The sequence below is a fragment of the Thalassophryne amazonica genome, chromosome 13, assembly GCF_902500255.1.
Source record: "Thalassophryne amazonica chromosome 13, fThaAma1.1, whole genome shotgun sequence".
NCBI lineage: Eukaryota > Metazoa > Chordata > Actinopteri > Batrachoidiformes > Batrachoididae > Thalassophryne > Thalassophryne amazonica.
This window is the reverse complement of record NC_047115.1, coordinates 9,827,449-9,840,949: the sequence shown is the minus strand read 5'-3', so window position 1 is coordinate 9,840,949 and position 13,501 is coordinate 9,827,449. Positions and strand designations below refer to the sequence as shown.

At 40.1% G+C, this 13,501-nt stretch overlaps 1 protein-coding gene across 1 annotated transcript; it reads right to left on the bottom strand.

The window, feature by feature from the left end:
- Positions 1-338: 338 nt before the first annotated feature.
- Positions 339-4,330, bottom strand: LOC117523497. Its single transcript, XM_034185051.1, has 3 exons — positions 4,289-4,330; positions 4,108-4,175; positions 339-1,092 (listed from the first exon to the last, which is right to left on the bottom strand). The coding sequence occupies exons 1-3, from the start codon at positions 4,311-4,313 to the stop codon at positions 532-534; spliced, it is 654 nt and encodes a 217-aa protein (XP_034040942.1). The 5' UTR covers positions 4,314-4,330; the 3' UTR covers positions 339-531.
- Between the last annotated feature and the right edge of the window lie 9,171 nt (positions 4,331-13,501).

Genomic DNA, 13,501 nt, shown 5'->3' with positions numbered 1-13,501 from the left:
AATGACGATGATGATAATAATAAACTTTATTACCTCTGCCAAACTGTTTGTTTGTTTGTCTGTGAACAACCTGGAGCCCACAAATTTTCATATATCGTTATGAAATTTTTACTGAAGATTCATATCCTAATAGTCAAGAACTGATTCAGTTTCATTCATTAAAATTCATTGCAATTTCAAGGTCATAGGTTAAAGGGCATAGTCAGGAAAAATCCCCATCTTCAACATGGAACAAATTTTCAAAATTCCTAACTGTCAAAAAAATCACAATTCTTTCATATTTGAGAGCCATATGTAGGATGGTTTCCTTTATCGACTGACAAAGTTTGATCTGGATGCATTGCTGGATGGACTGCAGTCTGTGCACGGAGAATGTGCACAGGCACACGGGTATGTCTCTGCATTGAGAGCGTGCACGTGTATTTGGGGTGTACGTTGGTGTGGAGGGCCACGCTGAGGCTGGTCCAGTTGTTGTTGGTCAGGTCATTGATACTGATGTTGTAATGTTGGTTGCTGCCATGGTAACGATGTTTACTGCCACTGGATTGGCTGCGGACGCAGCAGACCATCTGTCTGACCTTCTCCTGGTGTCTCGGTCATGTTGTCCTCTTCTAGCTCCAGTAAGTGTTGGTGAATACTCTGAAAGCCTTCAGCGTCAGGGTTCTCGGGCAACACCTGCAGGTGGAGCGTTGAGACAACCGTAGGCTGGCGGGGCAGGAGGCTAAAGGGGACGAGGGACGAGGACACCTGACAGACAGAATTGTCAAACCTGACACTTCGTATTTTCCTCACGTTTTTGTCTCCCTTGCACTCTGGATTCTGCACGGTCTCGTGTTGCCCATTGCCGTCCTGTCCAACAGACCCAGGATCAGCAGTGTCTCCATTTGAGACCTCCTCCACTTCTGGTTTCTCCAACAGCACCTCAGGACCTGAACTGCTGCTGCTGCTGCTAGAGATTGAATCCGAGTCCCAGTCTGATCCGGAGTTGGCTTCCGAGGAGCTGTCGTCACACAGCTGAGACATGGAGTGTTGTTTCCGACTGTAGCAGCCGGCGCACGGGGACAAATTCAGGAACGCTGGGACAGATGTCGACTGGATCGAGAGACAAAGAAAGTGCAGTTTATTCAGTCAGCACAGCACTGTTGACTCCTAAACAGAAGGTTCAAACCCAACTATCTGTATCTGGTGTTCACTGCCCAAATAACTCCAATTTTACACCCAGAAAGTGTTTACGTAAAAAAAAAATTCATGTAGTTTATATCAAGCCACACTTTCCAGAGTTAAATAAACAGGATACAAAGTTAATTTAACACTAGCTTTAAGCTGTTAACATGATCTGGAGCGATGCTGGGGATCAGGGTCGGTTTTGGTTAACACAACAAAGAAACCTATAAGTAACTGAATGATACAGAGAGTTTTAAATGGTAATTTTGATGATGTTTTGGTTTGTTCTGGGGTGCTCGATATTGCGCTGCTACCCAACGGCAACAGAGAACTAGATGTGTTTTCAGAAAAGTCAATCAAGACCACACCGACGTGCAGCTTTGCTGTCGTGTACGTTGACATTAAGGAGCCTTCAGCTCATTTGTTTTCATCAACGATTTAAGAAATTGTACATAAACATTCAGAAGAATAACCACTAAATCTTATTAGATGTTAATAATTTGCATCCACAGTTTAATTATCACCTTTCTTTAATAAGAGCGAAGTGACGCGCAGCGGCGCAAAGCTCGCTCATGGTATAGGGAGTCCCAAACAGGAAGTGCCAAATTTTGAGTCCACAGTGAAGCACGAAATGTCAAATGTCACTCACTTCCTGGATTGACAGCCGAGATCTCATAGAATCTCGTGGGAACTCAGTGGCAAGTTCACACTGAAACAGGAAGTGCCAAATTTTGAGTTCACAGTGAAACAGGAAATGTCAAATGTTGAACAGTTCCTGGCATGGGTGGAGCTAGAGTGGAGGCCGGGGTTGCACTGGACTCCCCTGAAATCTGATTGGACACAGATGATTGAAATGTCACAGCACCACATGTCTGGTTGAAAAGAGCTGCATTTTGAAATCAGTGAGTCACATTGACTGCTAGGTTCCTCCTGTCCAGTGGTCGGTGCTGTGTACCACAAATGTTCTAAGCCACCTTAGTAGAAGAAAACGTTTGCCTCAGATTTGAACTCAGCACGTTGTTTGAACCATGGACTAATAATGACACCAAAGTTATATTGGTGGGTAAACGACCATATTTTATGTCAGAAATGAGGTCCAGGTTGTTAAAAGCGGCATTTCTCCTTTACTTTGGGTCGCCTTATATATGCATGTTTTTCCAGTGATTTTTTTTTAAAAGGCACAGGCAGCTGTTGATTAAATAACCTCTTAATTTTGCTGTTTGAGTGACACACCAGTGACAACTTTACATAAATAAATCTAAAGTTATCTTCCTTAAACTCAAACTGAAAGCAGATCTCTACAACTTGATATAAATTAATTAAAAATATAAAATCCAGCTTCCTGGTGAAGTGGTGTTGTCAGGTCTTGCCCCTGCTCGGTCCTCACCCATCATGTTTGTTGTCAGTCTTTTTATTGATTTCCTTTTGTCTGCTTTTTTTGACAGTCTGGTTATTTCACTTTTGTCACAGCTGCTTGTTTTCTGTTCATCACACCATAGCCACATCTTGAGTTCCGTTCTGGTTTAGTTTAGTCTTTGAACCACAGTCTTTGATTTTTGTTCATCACTGATTTTGTCACAGCTTGTTTTGTGTTCACCACACTTCAGTCACATGTTGAGTTCTGTTCTGATTTAGTTTAGTTTTGATCCACAGTTTTTGATTGCATTTGATTACTTGTGTCACTAAGTTTATTTGTCAGGTTTACCACATTTGTCTTCAGTTATATTATTCATGTCAGTTCTATTCTAGTTTTAGCTTTTGGATTTTCTTGTTCTCCAACCTGATTCTGTTCATGTTTAGTTTCTATGCCATCTTGGATATTTTAGTATCATTTGTCATGTTCATCTTGTCACTGCACTCCTTTGTCTCTGTTCTCATATTTTCATATCCAGTTTCTTTTGGATCACAGTCACGTCCTCAGATCACTCCACTCTCTTGCCCATCACCTTTTCAGCTCTGTTGGCCATGCCCAGTTTTGTTTGTCACCTCCTTGTCCACCTGTCACAGCCTTCTCTTGTCTCACAGCCTCTCCTGTTAGTCCACGCCCGCTGACTGCCATTCTGTGTACCAGACCCTGCCTGATTTATTGATAAAGCCTTTTTCTTAATCCATCACCTGCCTGTGTGTCTGCATTTTGTTCCCTACCACCTGCTGTGCCCTGACTACCTATGAATCATGACAGGTGTAGAGGAGGATTTTCTTGAAAAGAACACCCGATAGTTCAGCTACAATTTGCCAGAATGTACATCTGAGATACAAGCCTAGAGTAGATGTTTTGGTGGAAGAAACTTTTGTATTTCTTCATAACTGATGTAAATAAAGTCCAAGACATATTCAGTGACTTGGCAATGTTCATGTTTCCATCCCCTGATTTGTCTGAAGAAAACTGGCAATAAAACTGATTATTATTTACAGGTTTTATCACGTTTTAGAGATTTGCTTTCAGTTTGAGTTTGAGGAAGATAATTTTATAAATTTTTATTCTTTATATATATATATATATATATTTGTATTCCTTGTATTTGAAACGGCTTAAACAAATTAAAATGCGTGAAATACCAAGTGTTCCAATACTAATGGAAGGCACAGTATCCTAACCTTATGAGTGCAAAATGAGTGTGGTTCCAGTTTTACACCTGTTTGTCTTCCAATTATCAGTCTGAAACCAAGTGCTTAAAAACAATGACAAATTGTGCATAGCAGAGATAACCAATGATCTGTGAAAACTGTCTGAAAAAGAATTCAGAAACTGAAAAAGTTGGGGGGGAAACTGACAACACCACAGAAAAGTGCAGGAACTAAACACATCATTATTGATCACATCTAATTTATCTTATTAAAAAAACCCACTTCTAACAGGTCTTTGAAAAAAATTGTCCAAGGTCAAATTTTGTGGAACTGGAAACTAGTGTGATGAGGTTTTAGGGTTTATGGAGTATTAACCTGTCTGGACTGCTTTTCTATGGAACCTTCAGAGTCTGACCGAGATTCTCCGGACTCAGATGCACCAGCTGAATCAAGTGAAACAGAGTTTAAGGAAGACAAAAGCCAAAAAAAATTAAGTACACAGGAAATTATTTGGAAAGTGTTCCTCATAGCACATTTTATAAATCCAAACACTCACCATCACCCGTAATTTTCCTGCTCATCTTTCTTGTTTTGCTGTGTACATAAAAACAAACACGAGTACTAAATTAGAGCGGCACTCATACATATGCCACACCCCTAAAGGTCAAATTTTATAATGTATTTAATTATTTATTTATTTATTTATTAAGTCTTTAAAACCCAGTTTCAGTTGATGGTTTGATTTAATGATTTCAAGAATGGCCTCAAACGCTTCACAAATTTTCAGGAAAATTAACTGATAATTTTCACAGGCTGAAGGAACTTACTATTAATAATAAGAAAAATCTTCATTAATTGCATCCTGATCTGTTGTGTCCTACATTTTTCTCTTTCAAAACTAAAAAAAAAAGGTCTTAGCTCATGTTTCCAAAATCTCACAAATAAGTCATGCTGGATTAAAATAAATGCTTATGACAACAAAAACACAATCAGCTAAACACACATTTTACTTACGGAGGGTTTCCTGATGTGTACCTACTCTGACGATGTGTTTGTCTTTATGTGAGCTGAGCAGCAGCAGCATCGTCTGCATGTCCAGGATGTGGCGAATCATTGAGTGAATCATGTCGTTCACAAATGACTGACTGAGTGTGTGTGTGTGTGTGTGTGTTGCGTAAAAATGAACTGGGTCACATGAGTGCCTTGAAAAAACAATGATCCACAAATGCACACCTTGTGTAAACATGCACCAGGATGGTCCTCGACCCTCTGCAGCACTCCCATGTTGTCTCTTCGATTGTTTTTTTAAGGTCTCGCTAACATCAAAAGCAAATAAAGACTTCAAAGTGCAGGTACTTAACTTTCTTTGGAGGCTGTTTAACTAATTAAAGTGAACGGCTGCACGCCTTCTGCAAATGTTCAGATTACTGGTTCAGTATTTTTCAACATTCAGTCACAAGAGCTGCAGAAAATACTAAACTCACATTTTTAGCTCATTTCATGATATTTATATTATGAAAGCATATTGTGTCTTCAAGAGACCATGTGGAAACTGTTGTGTCATGGTGTGGATGGGAGATGGTGTTGGGGTCATTTTAGAGATGGTTTTGGATGTTAAGCGAGTGTGTGACAGGGTGATGAGCGAGAAGATGGAAATTGAAGGGGTGATGATAAATGTCATCAGTGCATATGCCCCACAGGCAGAACCGCTGCAACAAGACCAACAAACCAATCAGTTGCCTTGTGCTCCAAGCTGGCCTGGGGCCCCCAGACAACAACTGGTTATGTATTTTATGCATTGACAAACTGTGTGAGCGCCTCTCTAAATTTTGTGACAGTCAATGCAGAAAAATGCAACAACACTGTTATCAGAATCCCCTCAAGGGGGCCCCTGACTCCAGCAGCAAAATATAAAACTTCAGCAATCATGAAACGGAATTATCTCTCAGGAAGCCAGAAAAGAAAGAAGAGAAAGGAAGAGGAAAAAAGAAAAAAACAAGACAGCAGTAAGTGATAATTAACATTGGATACATTTGGTCTACATGTGTTGTACACATGTGGGTAATCTAGCAACAAAATATAATGTTTATGTTAGCACGCTGCCTGGCAGTCAGTGCTAGTAACAAACTAGAACAGTTAGTGCAACTTATTTCAAACGGGCTGAGAATATGGCTACACACTAACATGTTATAGTAACAGGATAAGGAAAACGCAGATCTTTACCAGATTTATCGTATTTAATCACATGAGTGCAGTCGCCTAATGGTCTTAACTTCGGATTTGATTAAAGGGGGCATAGCTTCTCTGTTATGCCTCCTATTTTACCGTGATAATCTCTACCAAACTGGGGGGGTAAAAATAACCTATGATAATTCCATGCATCGTATATCCAGACTGCAACATTTATGTCGCCAGCTGTTCACAGTCTTTAAAGCATCAGGTGCTATAAACATTTACACAGATACTGTCATACCCCGGTGAGATTACGTAGCATGAAACTTATGTCTGATGATTGTTGTTGGAAATGTAAAACTGAGGTGGGAACATTTACATTGTCTGTGGGAATGATCTTCAATAACACCATTTTGAGCCAAAGTAATAAAGGAGTTGAGTGACTGGTCTGGCTCACAGGTGCCTTTTACACCAGACCTTTGCTTATTAGGAGAACAGTCCCAAATGCCCAATGTTCCTAAGGGAGTATTTACTGTTTATATGATTGGGCTGGTGACGTCATCCAGGATAATCCTGAGACATTGGAAAACCACAGTACGCCCCGAGCTGAAAAATTGGATCAGTGCGATGGCTGAAACGGCCTCCTATTAATCCACGTGCTACAAAATGAAACCTAATACAGAGGATAAGTTGTGGAACTACCTAAAAATATGTAAAATTCCATCAAGAATACAAAGACCGTCAGAAAATGAGGCGAGAACCTTTTCCCAGTTGATTGCAGGAAATTGTTTTGTCTTGCTCAGTATGTTTGTACCTGTAATATGCACTTGTAAATACTGTGTGTGTGTGGGGGGGCAGCCAACTGTTTTGTTTTGTTTTTTTAGTTACATTTTTGGTTACTTTTGGTTGTCTTGCTTTTCTTAAATCCTTTCTCAAAAAAAACAAAAAACAGCATAAGGTGCATCTGTCTACTTCTCAAACAACAGAATACTTAAATCTGCTGTTAAGCTACAAGTAGTAAGAATGTGTACGAAATATAAACATTAGCTTGGGGTGTTTTTAAGTATTGGTAATTGTGAAAGTAACTATTTCTTCTAAATATCAAAATCAGAAAAATATGGTAATGCTAAACTCTCACTATCTTTTCTTTCTCCCTCAAGGTGCTTTGCTTAAATTTGTAACCCCCATCGATTTGTATTTAAGCCACTGGCGGATGCAGCCTGTGAGCTGTTGCCAGCAGCCGCCATCTTGCTTCGCGTTCTTCTACGTCTTCAGACATTAGATTAAATAGAAATCGATGATGCACTGACTCTAAACTTGGGTTTAAAGTGATTTGAAACTGTTTTGTGCAGCGTTTGGGTGCAGCGACAAGCTGACAAAGGATTATCGGCTGGTTAAATAAAGAAAAAATAAATAATAATAAATTGTTGAGTGAGCTTTGGGATGTGGGGAAATGACTAAAATGATTTATTTTTTGTGTTGATCTGTATTCTGTAAAGTAGTGACTTCTTTTTTACTGCCTAAATGTTTTGTCGTGATATCTCAACATTTGCGATTCAGTAAGAAGTCTCACTTTCATAAATCTCAATTTATCCCTTTTTAATTAGCCTCAGTTTTTTTCTTCAAATTCAGCTTTTCCTTCCTGAGATAATCTGTAAGAGCAAATTCATAGAATGGAAATGTTTTTTTCTCTCTCTCTCGGTTTGGTGGGTGACGTGACAGTTGCTTTAACATTATATATTCTACTAATATAAGAATATACACGAATGAGATTAATTTCTCTATGATATACTCCATATTCCACTGAACGTCTTCAGATTTATTTCAACTTGGTCCAGAAATGATCGAATAATCTTACTTTCACCCTGGTGTGGCTGTTTCATTTTATTTTATATTTTCATGGAGAAGCGCTCCTTGAAAGCGGCGCCACAGGTGTGTTAAGAGCAGTCTTTAATAATAATATATTTAATATGATGTGAGGTGTGAAGCTCTTACTTTCACCCCTGATTATTTCCCGTCTTTACCTTAACTTCATAATGAAATTAATTAAAGATCAGATTTCGTGCTGCGGCAGACAATGTGTGTTTGACAAACTGATGGTATTATTTTCTATTTGGACTGGAACAAATAAATTAATTCAAATCTGTTTTATAAATAGTCTGATCCTCTTCTCTGTTTGCTTTGACAAATATTGGCTGTACAAATAATAATAGTAATAGAACGGAAAATGCAGATTTATGGCGACATTCTCTTAAAAACATTGATCACACTGATTTCTATTGATGTCCGGTTGTTAGACGCTAACCAAGATGGCGGCGCTCTGGCCAGCGGATCTTCTAACATGCTAACATTGTTATAAAATGGTCACGCATATTTTTTGCTGGACATTTCGGATTTTTGCAGAGGGGGCCCTCCTAATGTCTACGTGATGCACTCTGTACATGATAAATATGAGATATGTAGATTCTTTTCCCAGCTGCACCATCAACTTCACCTCACATTGATGAGGAAGAAGATGACCTGGGAGAGACGGGATCCAGTGGTACCATGACCTCAACACAAACTGAGTCTGCATGACTTAATTCCTCCAAAATTCTGAAAATCAACCTCAAAGATTCACAAAGAGAATTACAGAACCATGAAAATAATGATCATGGCGTGTATATTCCATGTTCTGTTTCTCTTGTGGCGATACTAAAATACCAAATGGGGCGAAATTGAGCCTAATAATCACACAATGGGGGTAAGAAGTAACGAAATGGAGTAGACGGACCGAGACTGACTCCAAATATGATTCAGTTAATAACTTAAATTATTTTTAAGTGAAATTGAGCGAAATGGGGACTGATAACGAAACGGGGGTAAAACGTAGTGAAATGGAACAGACTGACTCCAAATATGATTCAATTAATAACTTTTATTTAATTATTTTTAAGCAAAATTGAGCGAAATGGGGACTGATAATAACGAAACGGGGGTAAAACTTAACAAAATGGAGCAGACTGACCCGTTGACTGAAGTTTCATCTGAATGCCAGATGGTGCACCTGCCCCTACTACCTGTACTGAGCGCATCTCAGCAAAAACAAAAAAATAAACAGTTAAATAAAAGTAATTATTTGGAGTCAGTCTGGTTCATTCTGCTCCATTTCGTTACATTTTACCCCCATTATCAGTGATTATCAGTTTGTATTTTGCAGTTACTACATTTTGCATTCTCTTCATGTGTTGGTTATTATGGGATGGTGGTGGGTTTTTTTTGCAAATGTTCAAATGCACTGTCAAAGAAATATGTTATTGATATAAAGTGTTAAACAGTGCGTCTGCTCTGTGGTTCATGTAGGTTTTGGGTGGATGGGGGGGGGCACACCTCGAAGTCCATTTTACTTGGGGCCCCCCAAATGCCTTGACACGGCCCTGCCCACAGGGTCGGTTAGGAGATGGAGAGAAAGATTTCTGGAGTGAGTTAGATGAGGTGGAGGAGAGTGTCGTCGTCATGGCAATCCCTCAGTGAAGACGAAGACTGTCTCTTGAACGATTTCCCAGACAGGATGGTGGACGTGGAGACGACTGAACAGGCCCCATCTCTTTGACTGATGGCGCACATGATCGCTGTGGGAGGCTGCCGGTCAGGATCTTGCTCTCTCCCCTTGCTCTTCTCCTCTCTGATATTCGTGTGCAATTTGTTTGAAGACTTCCACTCTGGATCATTGCTTGCCAGATGACTCTGTCCCTTCCATGTTCTTGCAGCATTTCTTCTGCCCTCTTCGGGACAGTTTTCCTTCCCTCAGCTGGGAGTAGAAGATCTGCTTGGGAAGTTGGCTGTCATCCATCCTAACGACGGGACCCACCCACCGAAGCTGGTTCTTGATGATGACACACTCGATGCTCTGGACGTTGGCTTCATCCAGGATGCTGATGTCGGTATGGCAGTAAATGTAAACGTCGTCTTCCCACTTGATGCAGAGAATACTCCTCAGGTAGCATTGGGGCAATCGCTTGTACTCAACATGAAAGAGTGGTGACTGGAGCAGACTTCAGTGTAGTGGGCACTAATACTCCTTGGACATTACATTAGCTAACGTTGCCAATTACATTCTGGAATCAAATCATATCAAATCAAATCAATTTTATTTATATAGCGCCAAATCACAACAAACAGTTGCCCCAAGGCGCTTTATATTGTAAGGCAAGGCCATACAATAATTACGGAAAAACCCCAATGCTCAAAACGACCCCCTGTGAGCAAGCACTTGGCTACAGTGGGAAGGAAAAACTCCCTTTTAACAGGAAGAAACCTCCAGCAGAACCAGGCTCAGGGAGGGGCAGTCTTCTGCTGGGACTGGTTGTGGCTGAGGGAGAGAACCAGGAAAAAGACATGCTGTGGAGGGGAGCAGAGATCAATCACTAATGATTAAATGCAGAGTGGTGCATACAGAGCAAAAAGAGAAAGAAACACTCAGTGCATCATGGGAACCCCCCAGCAGTCTAAGTCTATAGCAGCATAACTAAGGGATGGTTCAGGGTCACCTGATCCAGCCCTAACTATAAGCTTTAGCAAAAAGGAAGGTTTTAAGCCTAATCTTAAAAGTAGAGAGAGTGTCTGTCTCCCTGATCTGAATTGGGAGCTGGTTCCACAGGAGAGGAGCCTGAAAGCTGAAGGCTCTGCCTCCCATTCTACTCTTACAATCAATCAATCAATCAATCAATTTTTTTATATAGCGCCAAATCACAACAAACAGTTGCCCCAAGGCGCTTTATATTGTAAGGCAAGGCCATACAATAATTATGTAAAACCCCAACGGTCAAAACGACCCCCCTGTGAGCAAGCACTTGGCTACAGTGGGAAGGAAAAACTCCCTTTTAACAGGAAGAAACCTCCAGCAGAACCAGGCTCAGGGAGGGGCAGTCTTCTGCTGGGACTGGTTGGGGCTGAGGGAGAGAACCAGGAAAAAGACATGCTGTGGAGGGGAGCAGAGATCGATCACTAATGATTAAATGCAGAGTGGTGCATACAGAGCAAAAAGAGAAAGAAACAGTGCATCATGGGAACCCCCCAGCAGTCTACGTCTATAGCAGCATAACTAAGGGATGGTTCAGGGTCACCTGATCCAGCCCTAACTATAAGCTTTAGCAAAAAGGAAAGTTTTAAGCCTAATCTTAAAGTAGAGAGGGTGTCTGTCTCCCTGATCTGAATTGGGAGCTGGTTCCACAGGAGAGGAGCCTGAAAGCTGAAGGCTCTGCCTCCCATTCTACTCTTACAAACCCTAGGAACTACAAGTAAGCCTGCAGTCTGAGAGCGAAGCGCTCTATTGGGGTGATATGGTACTACGAGGTCCCTAAGATAAGATGGGACCTGATTATTCAAAACCTTATAAGTAAGAAGAAGAATTTTAAATTCTATTCTAGAATTAACAGGAAGCCAATGAAGAGAGGCCAATATGGGTGAGATATGCTCTCTCCTTCTAGTCCCCGTCAGTACTCTAGCTGCAGCATTTTGAATTAACTGAAGGCTTTTTAGGGAACTTTTAGGACAACCTGATAATAATGAATTACAATAGTCCAGCCTAGAGGAAATAAATGCATGAATTAGTTTTTCAGCATCACTCTGAGACAAGACCTTTCTGATTTTAGAGATATTGCGTAAATGCAAAAAAGCAGTCCTACATATTTGTTTAATATGCGCTTTGAATGACATATCCTGATCAAAAATGACTCCAAGATTTCTCACAGTATTACTAGAGGTCAGGGTAATGCCATCCAGAGTAAGGATCTGGTTAGACACCATGTTTCTAAGATTTGTGGGGCCAAGTACAATAACTTCAGTTTTATCTGAGTTTAAAAGCAGGAAATTAGAGGTCATCCATGTCTTTATGTCTGTAAGACAATCCTGCAGTTTAGCTAATTGGTGTGTGTCCTCTGGCTTCATGGATAGATAAAGCTGGGTATCATCTGCGTAACAATGAAAATTTAAGCAATACCGTCTAATAATACTGCCTAAGGGAAGCATGTATAAAGTGAATAAAATTGGTCCTAGCACAGAACCTTGTGGAACTCCATAATTAACTTTAGACTGTGAAGAAGATTCCCCATTTACATGAACAAATTGTAATCTATTAGACAATATGATTCAAACCACCGCAGCGCAGTGCCTTTAATACCTATGGCATGCTCTAATCTCTGTAATAAAATTTTATGGTCAGCAGTATCAAAAGCAGCACTGAGGTCTAACAGAACAAGCACAGAGATGAGTCCACTGTCCGGGGCCATAAGAAGATCATTTGTAACCTTCACTAATGCTGTTTCTGTACTATGATGAATTCTAAAACCTGACTGAAACTCTTCAAATAGACCATTCCTCTGCAGATGATCAGTTAGCTGTTTTACAACTACCCTTTCAAGAATTTTTGAGGAGAAAAGGAAGGTTGGAGATTGGCCTATAATTAGCTAAGATAGCTGGGTCAAGTGATGGCTTTTTAAGTAATGGTTTAATTACTGCCACCTTAAAAGCCTGTGGTACATAGCCAACTAACAAGATAGATTGATCATATTTAAGATCAAAGCATTAAATAATGGTAGGGCTTCCTTGAGCAGCCTGGTAGGAATGGGGTCTAATAAACATGTTGATGGTTTGGATGAAGTAACTAATGAAAATAACTCAGACAGAACAATCGGAGAGAAAGAGTCTAACCAAATACCGGCATCACTGAAAGCAGCCAAAGATAACGATATGTCTTTGGGATGGTTATGAGTAATTTTTTCTCCAATAGTTAAAATTTTGTTAGCAAAGAAAGTCATGAAGTCATTACTAGTTAAAGTTAATGGAATACTCAGCTCAATAGAGCTCTGACTCTTTGTCAGCCTGGCTACAGTGCTGAAAATAAACCTGGGGTTGTTCTTATTTTCTTCAATTAGTGATGAGTAGAAAGATGTCCTAGCTTTACGGAGGGCTTTTTTATAGAGCAACAGACTCTTTTTCCAGGCTAAGTGAAGATCTTCTAAATTAGTGAGACGCCATTTCCTCTCCAACTTACGGGTTATCTGCTTTAAGCTACGAGTTTGTGAGTTATACCACGGAGTCAGACACTTCTGATTTAAAGCTCTCTTTTTCAGAGGAGCTACAGCATCCAAAGTTGTCTTCAATGAGGATGTAAAACTATTGACGAGATACTCTATCTCCCTTACAGAGTTTAGGTAGCTACTCTGCACTGTGTTGGTATATGGCATTAGAGAACATAAAGAAGGAATCATATCCTTAAACCTAGTTACAGCGCTTTCTGAAAGACTTCTAGTGTAATGAAACTTATTCCCCACTGCTGGGTAGTCCATCAGAGTAAATGTAAATGTTATTAAGAAATGATCAGACAGAAGGGAGTTTTCAGGGAATACTGTTAAGTCTTCTATTTCCATACCATAAGTCAGAACAAGATCTAAGATATGATTAAAGTGGTGGGTGGACTCATTTACTTTTGAGCAAAGCCAATAGAGTCTAATAATAGATTAAATGCAGTGTTGAGGCTGTCATTCTCAGCATCTGTGTGGATGTTAAAATCGCCCACTATAATTATCTTATCTGAGCTAAGCACTAAGTCAGACAA

What these genes read in the sequence shown, in the direction of transcription:
- LOC117523497 (XM_034185051.1), bottom strand. Translation starts at nt 4,313, where the DNA reads ATGAGCAGGAAAATTACGGGTGATG. An exon ending in CAGGAAAATTACGGGTGATG is followed by an intron (nt 4,176 to 4,288) that starts GTGAGTGTTTGG and finishes CACTTGATTCAG; the next exon opens with CTGGTGCATCTGAGTCCGGA. An exon ending in TAGAAAAGCAGTCCAGACAG is followed by an intron (nt 1,093 to 4,107) that starts GTTAATACTCCA and finishes CTCTCGATCCAG; the next exon opens with TCGACATCTGTCCCAGCGTT.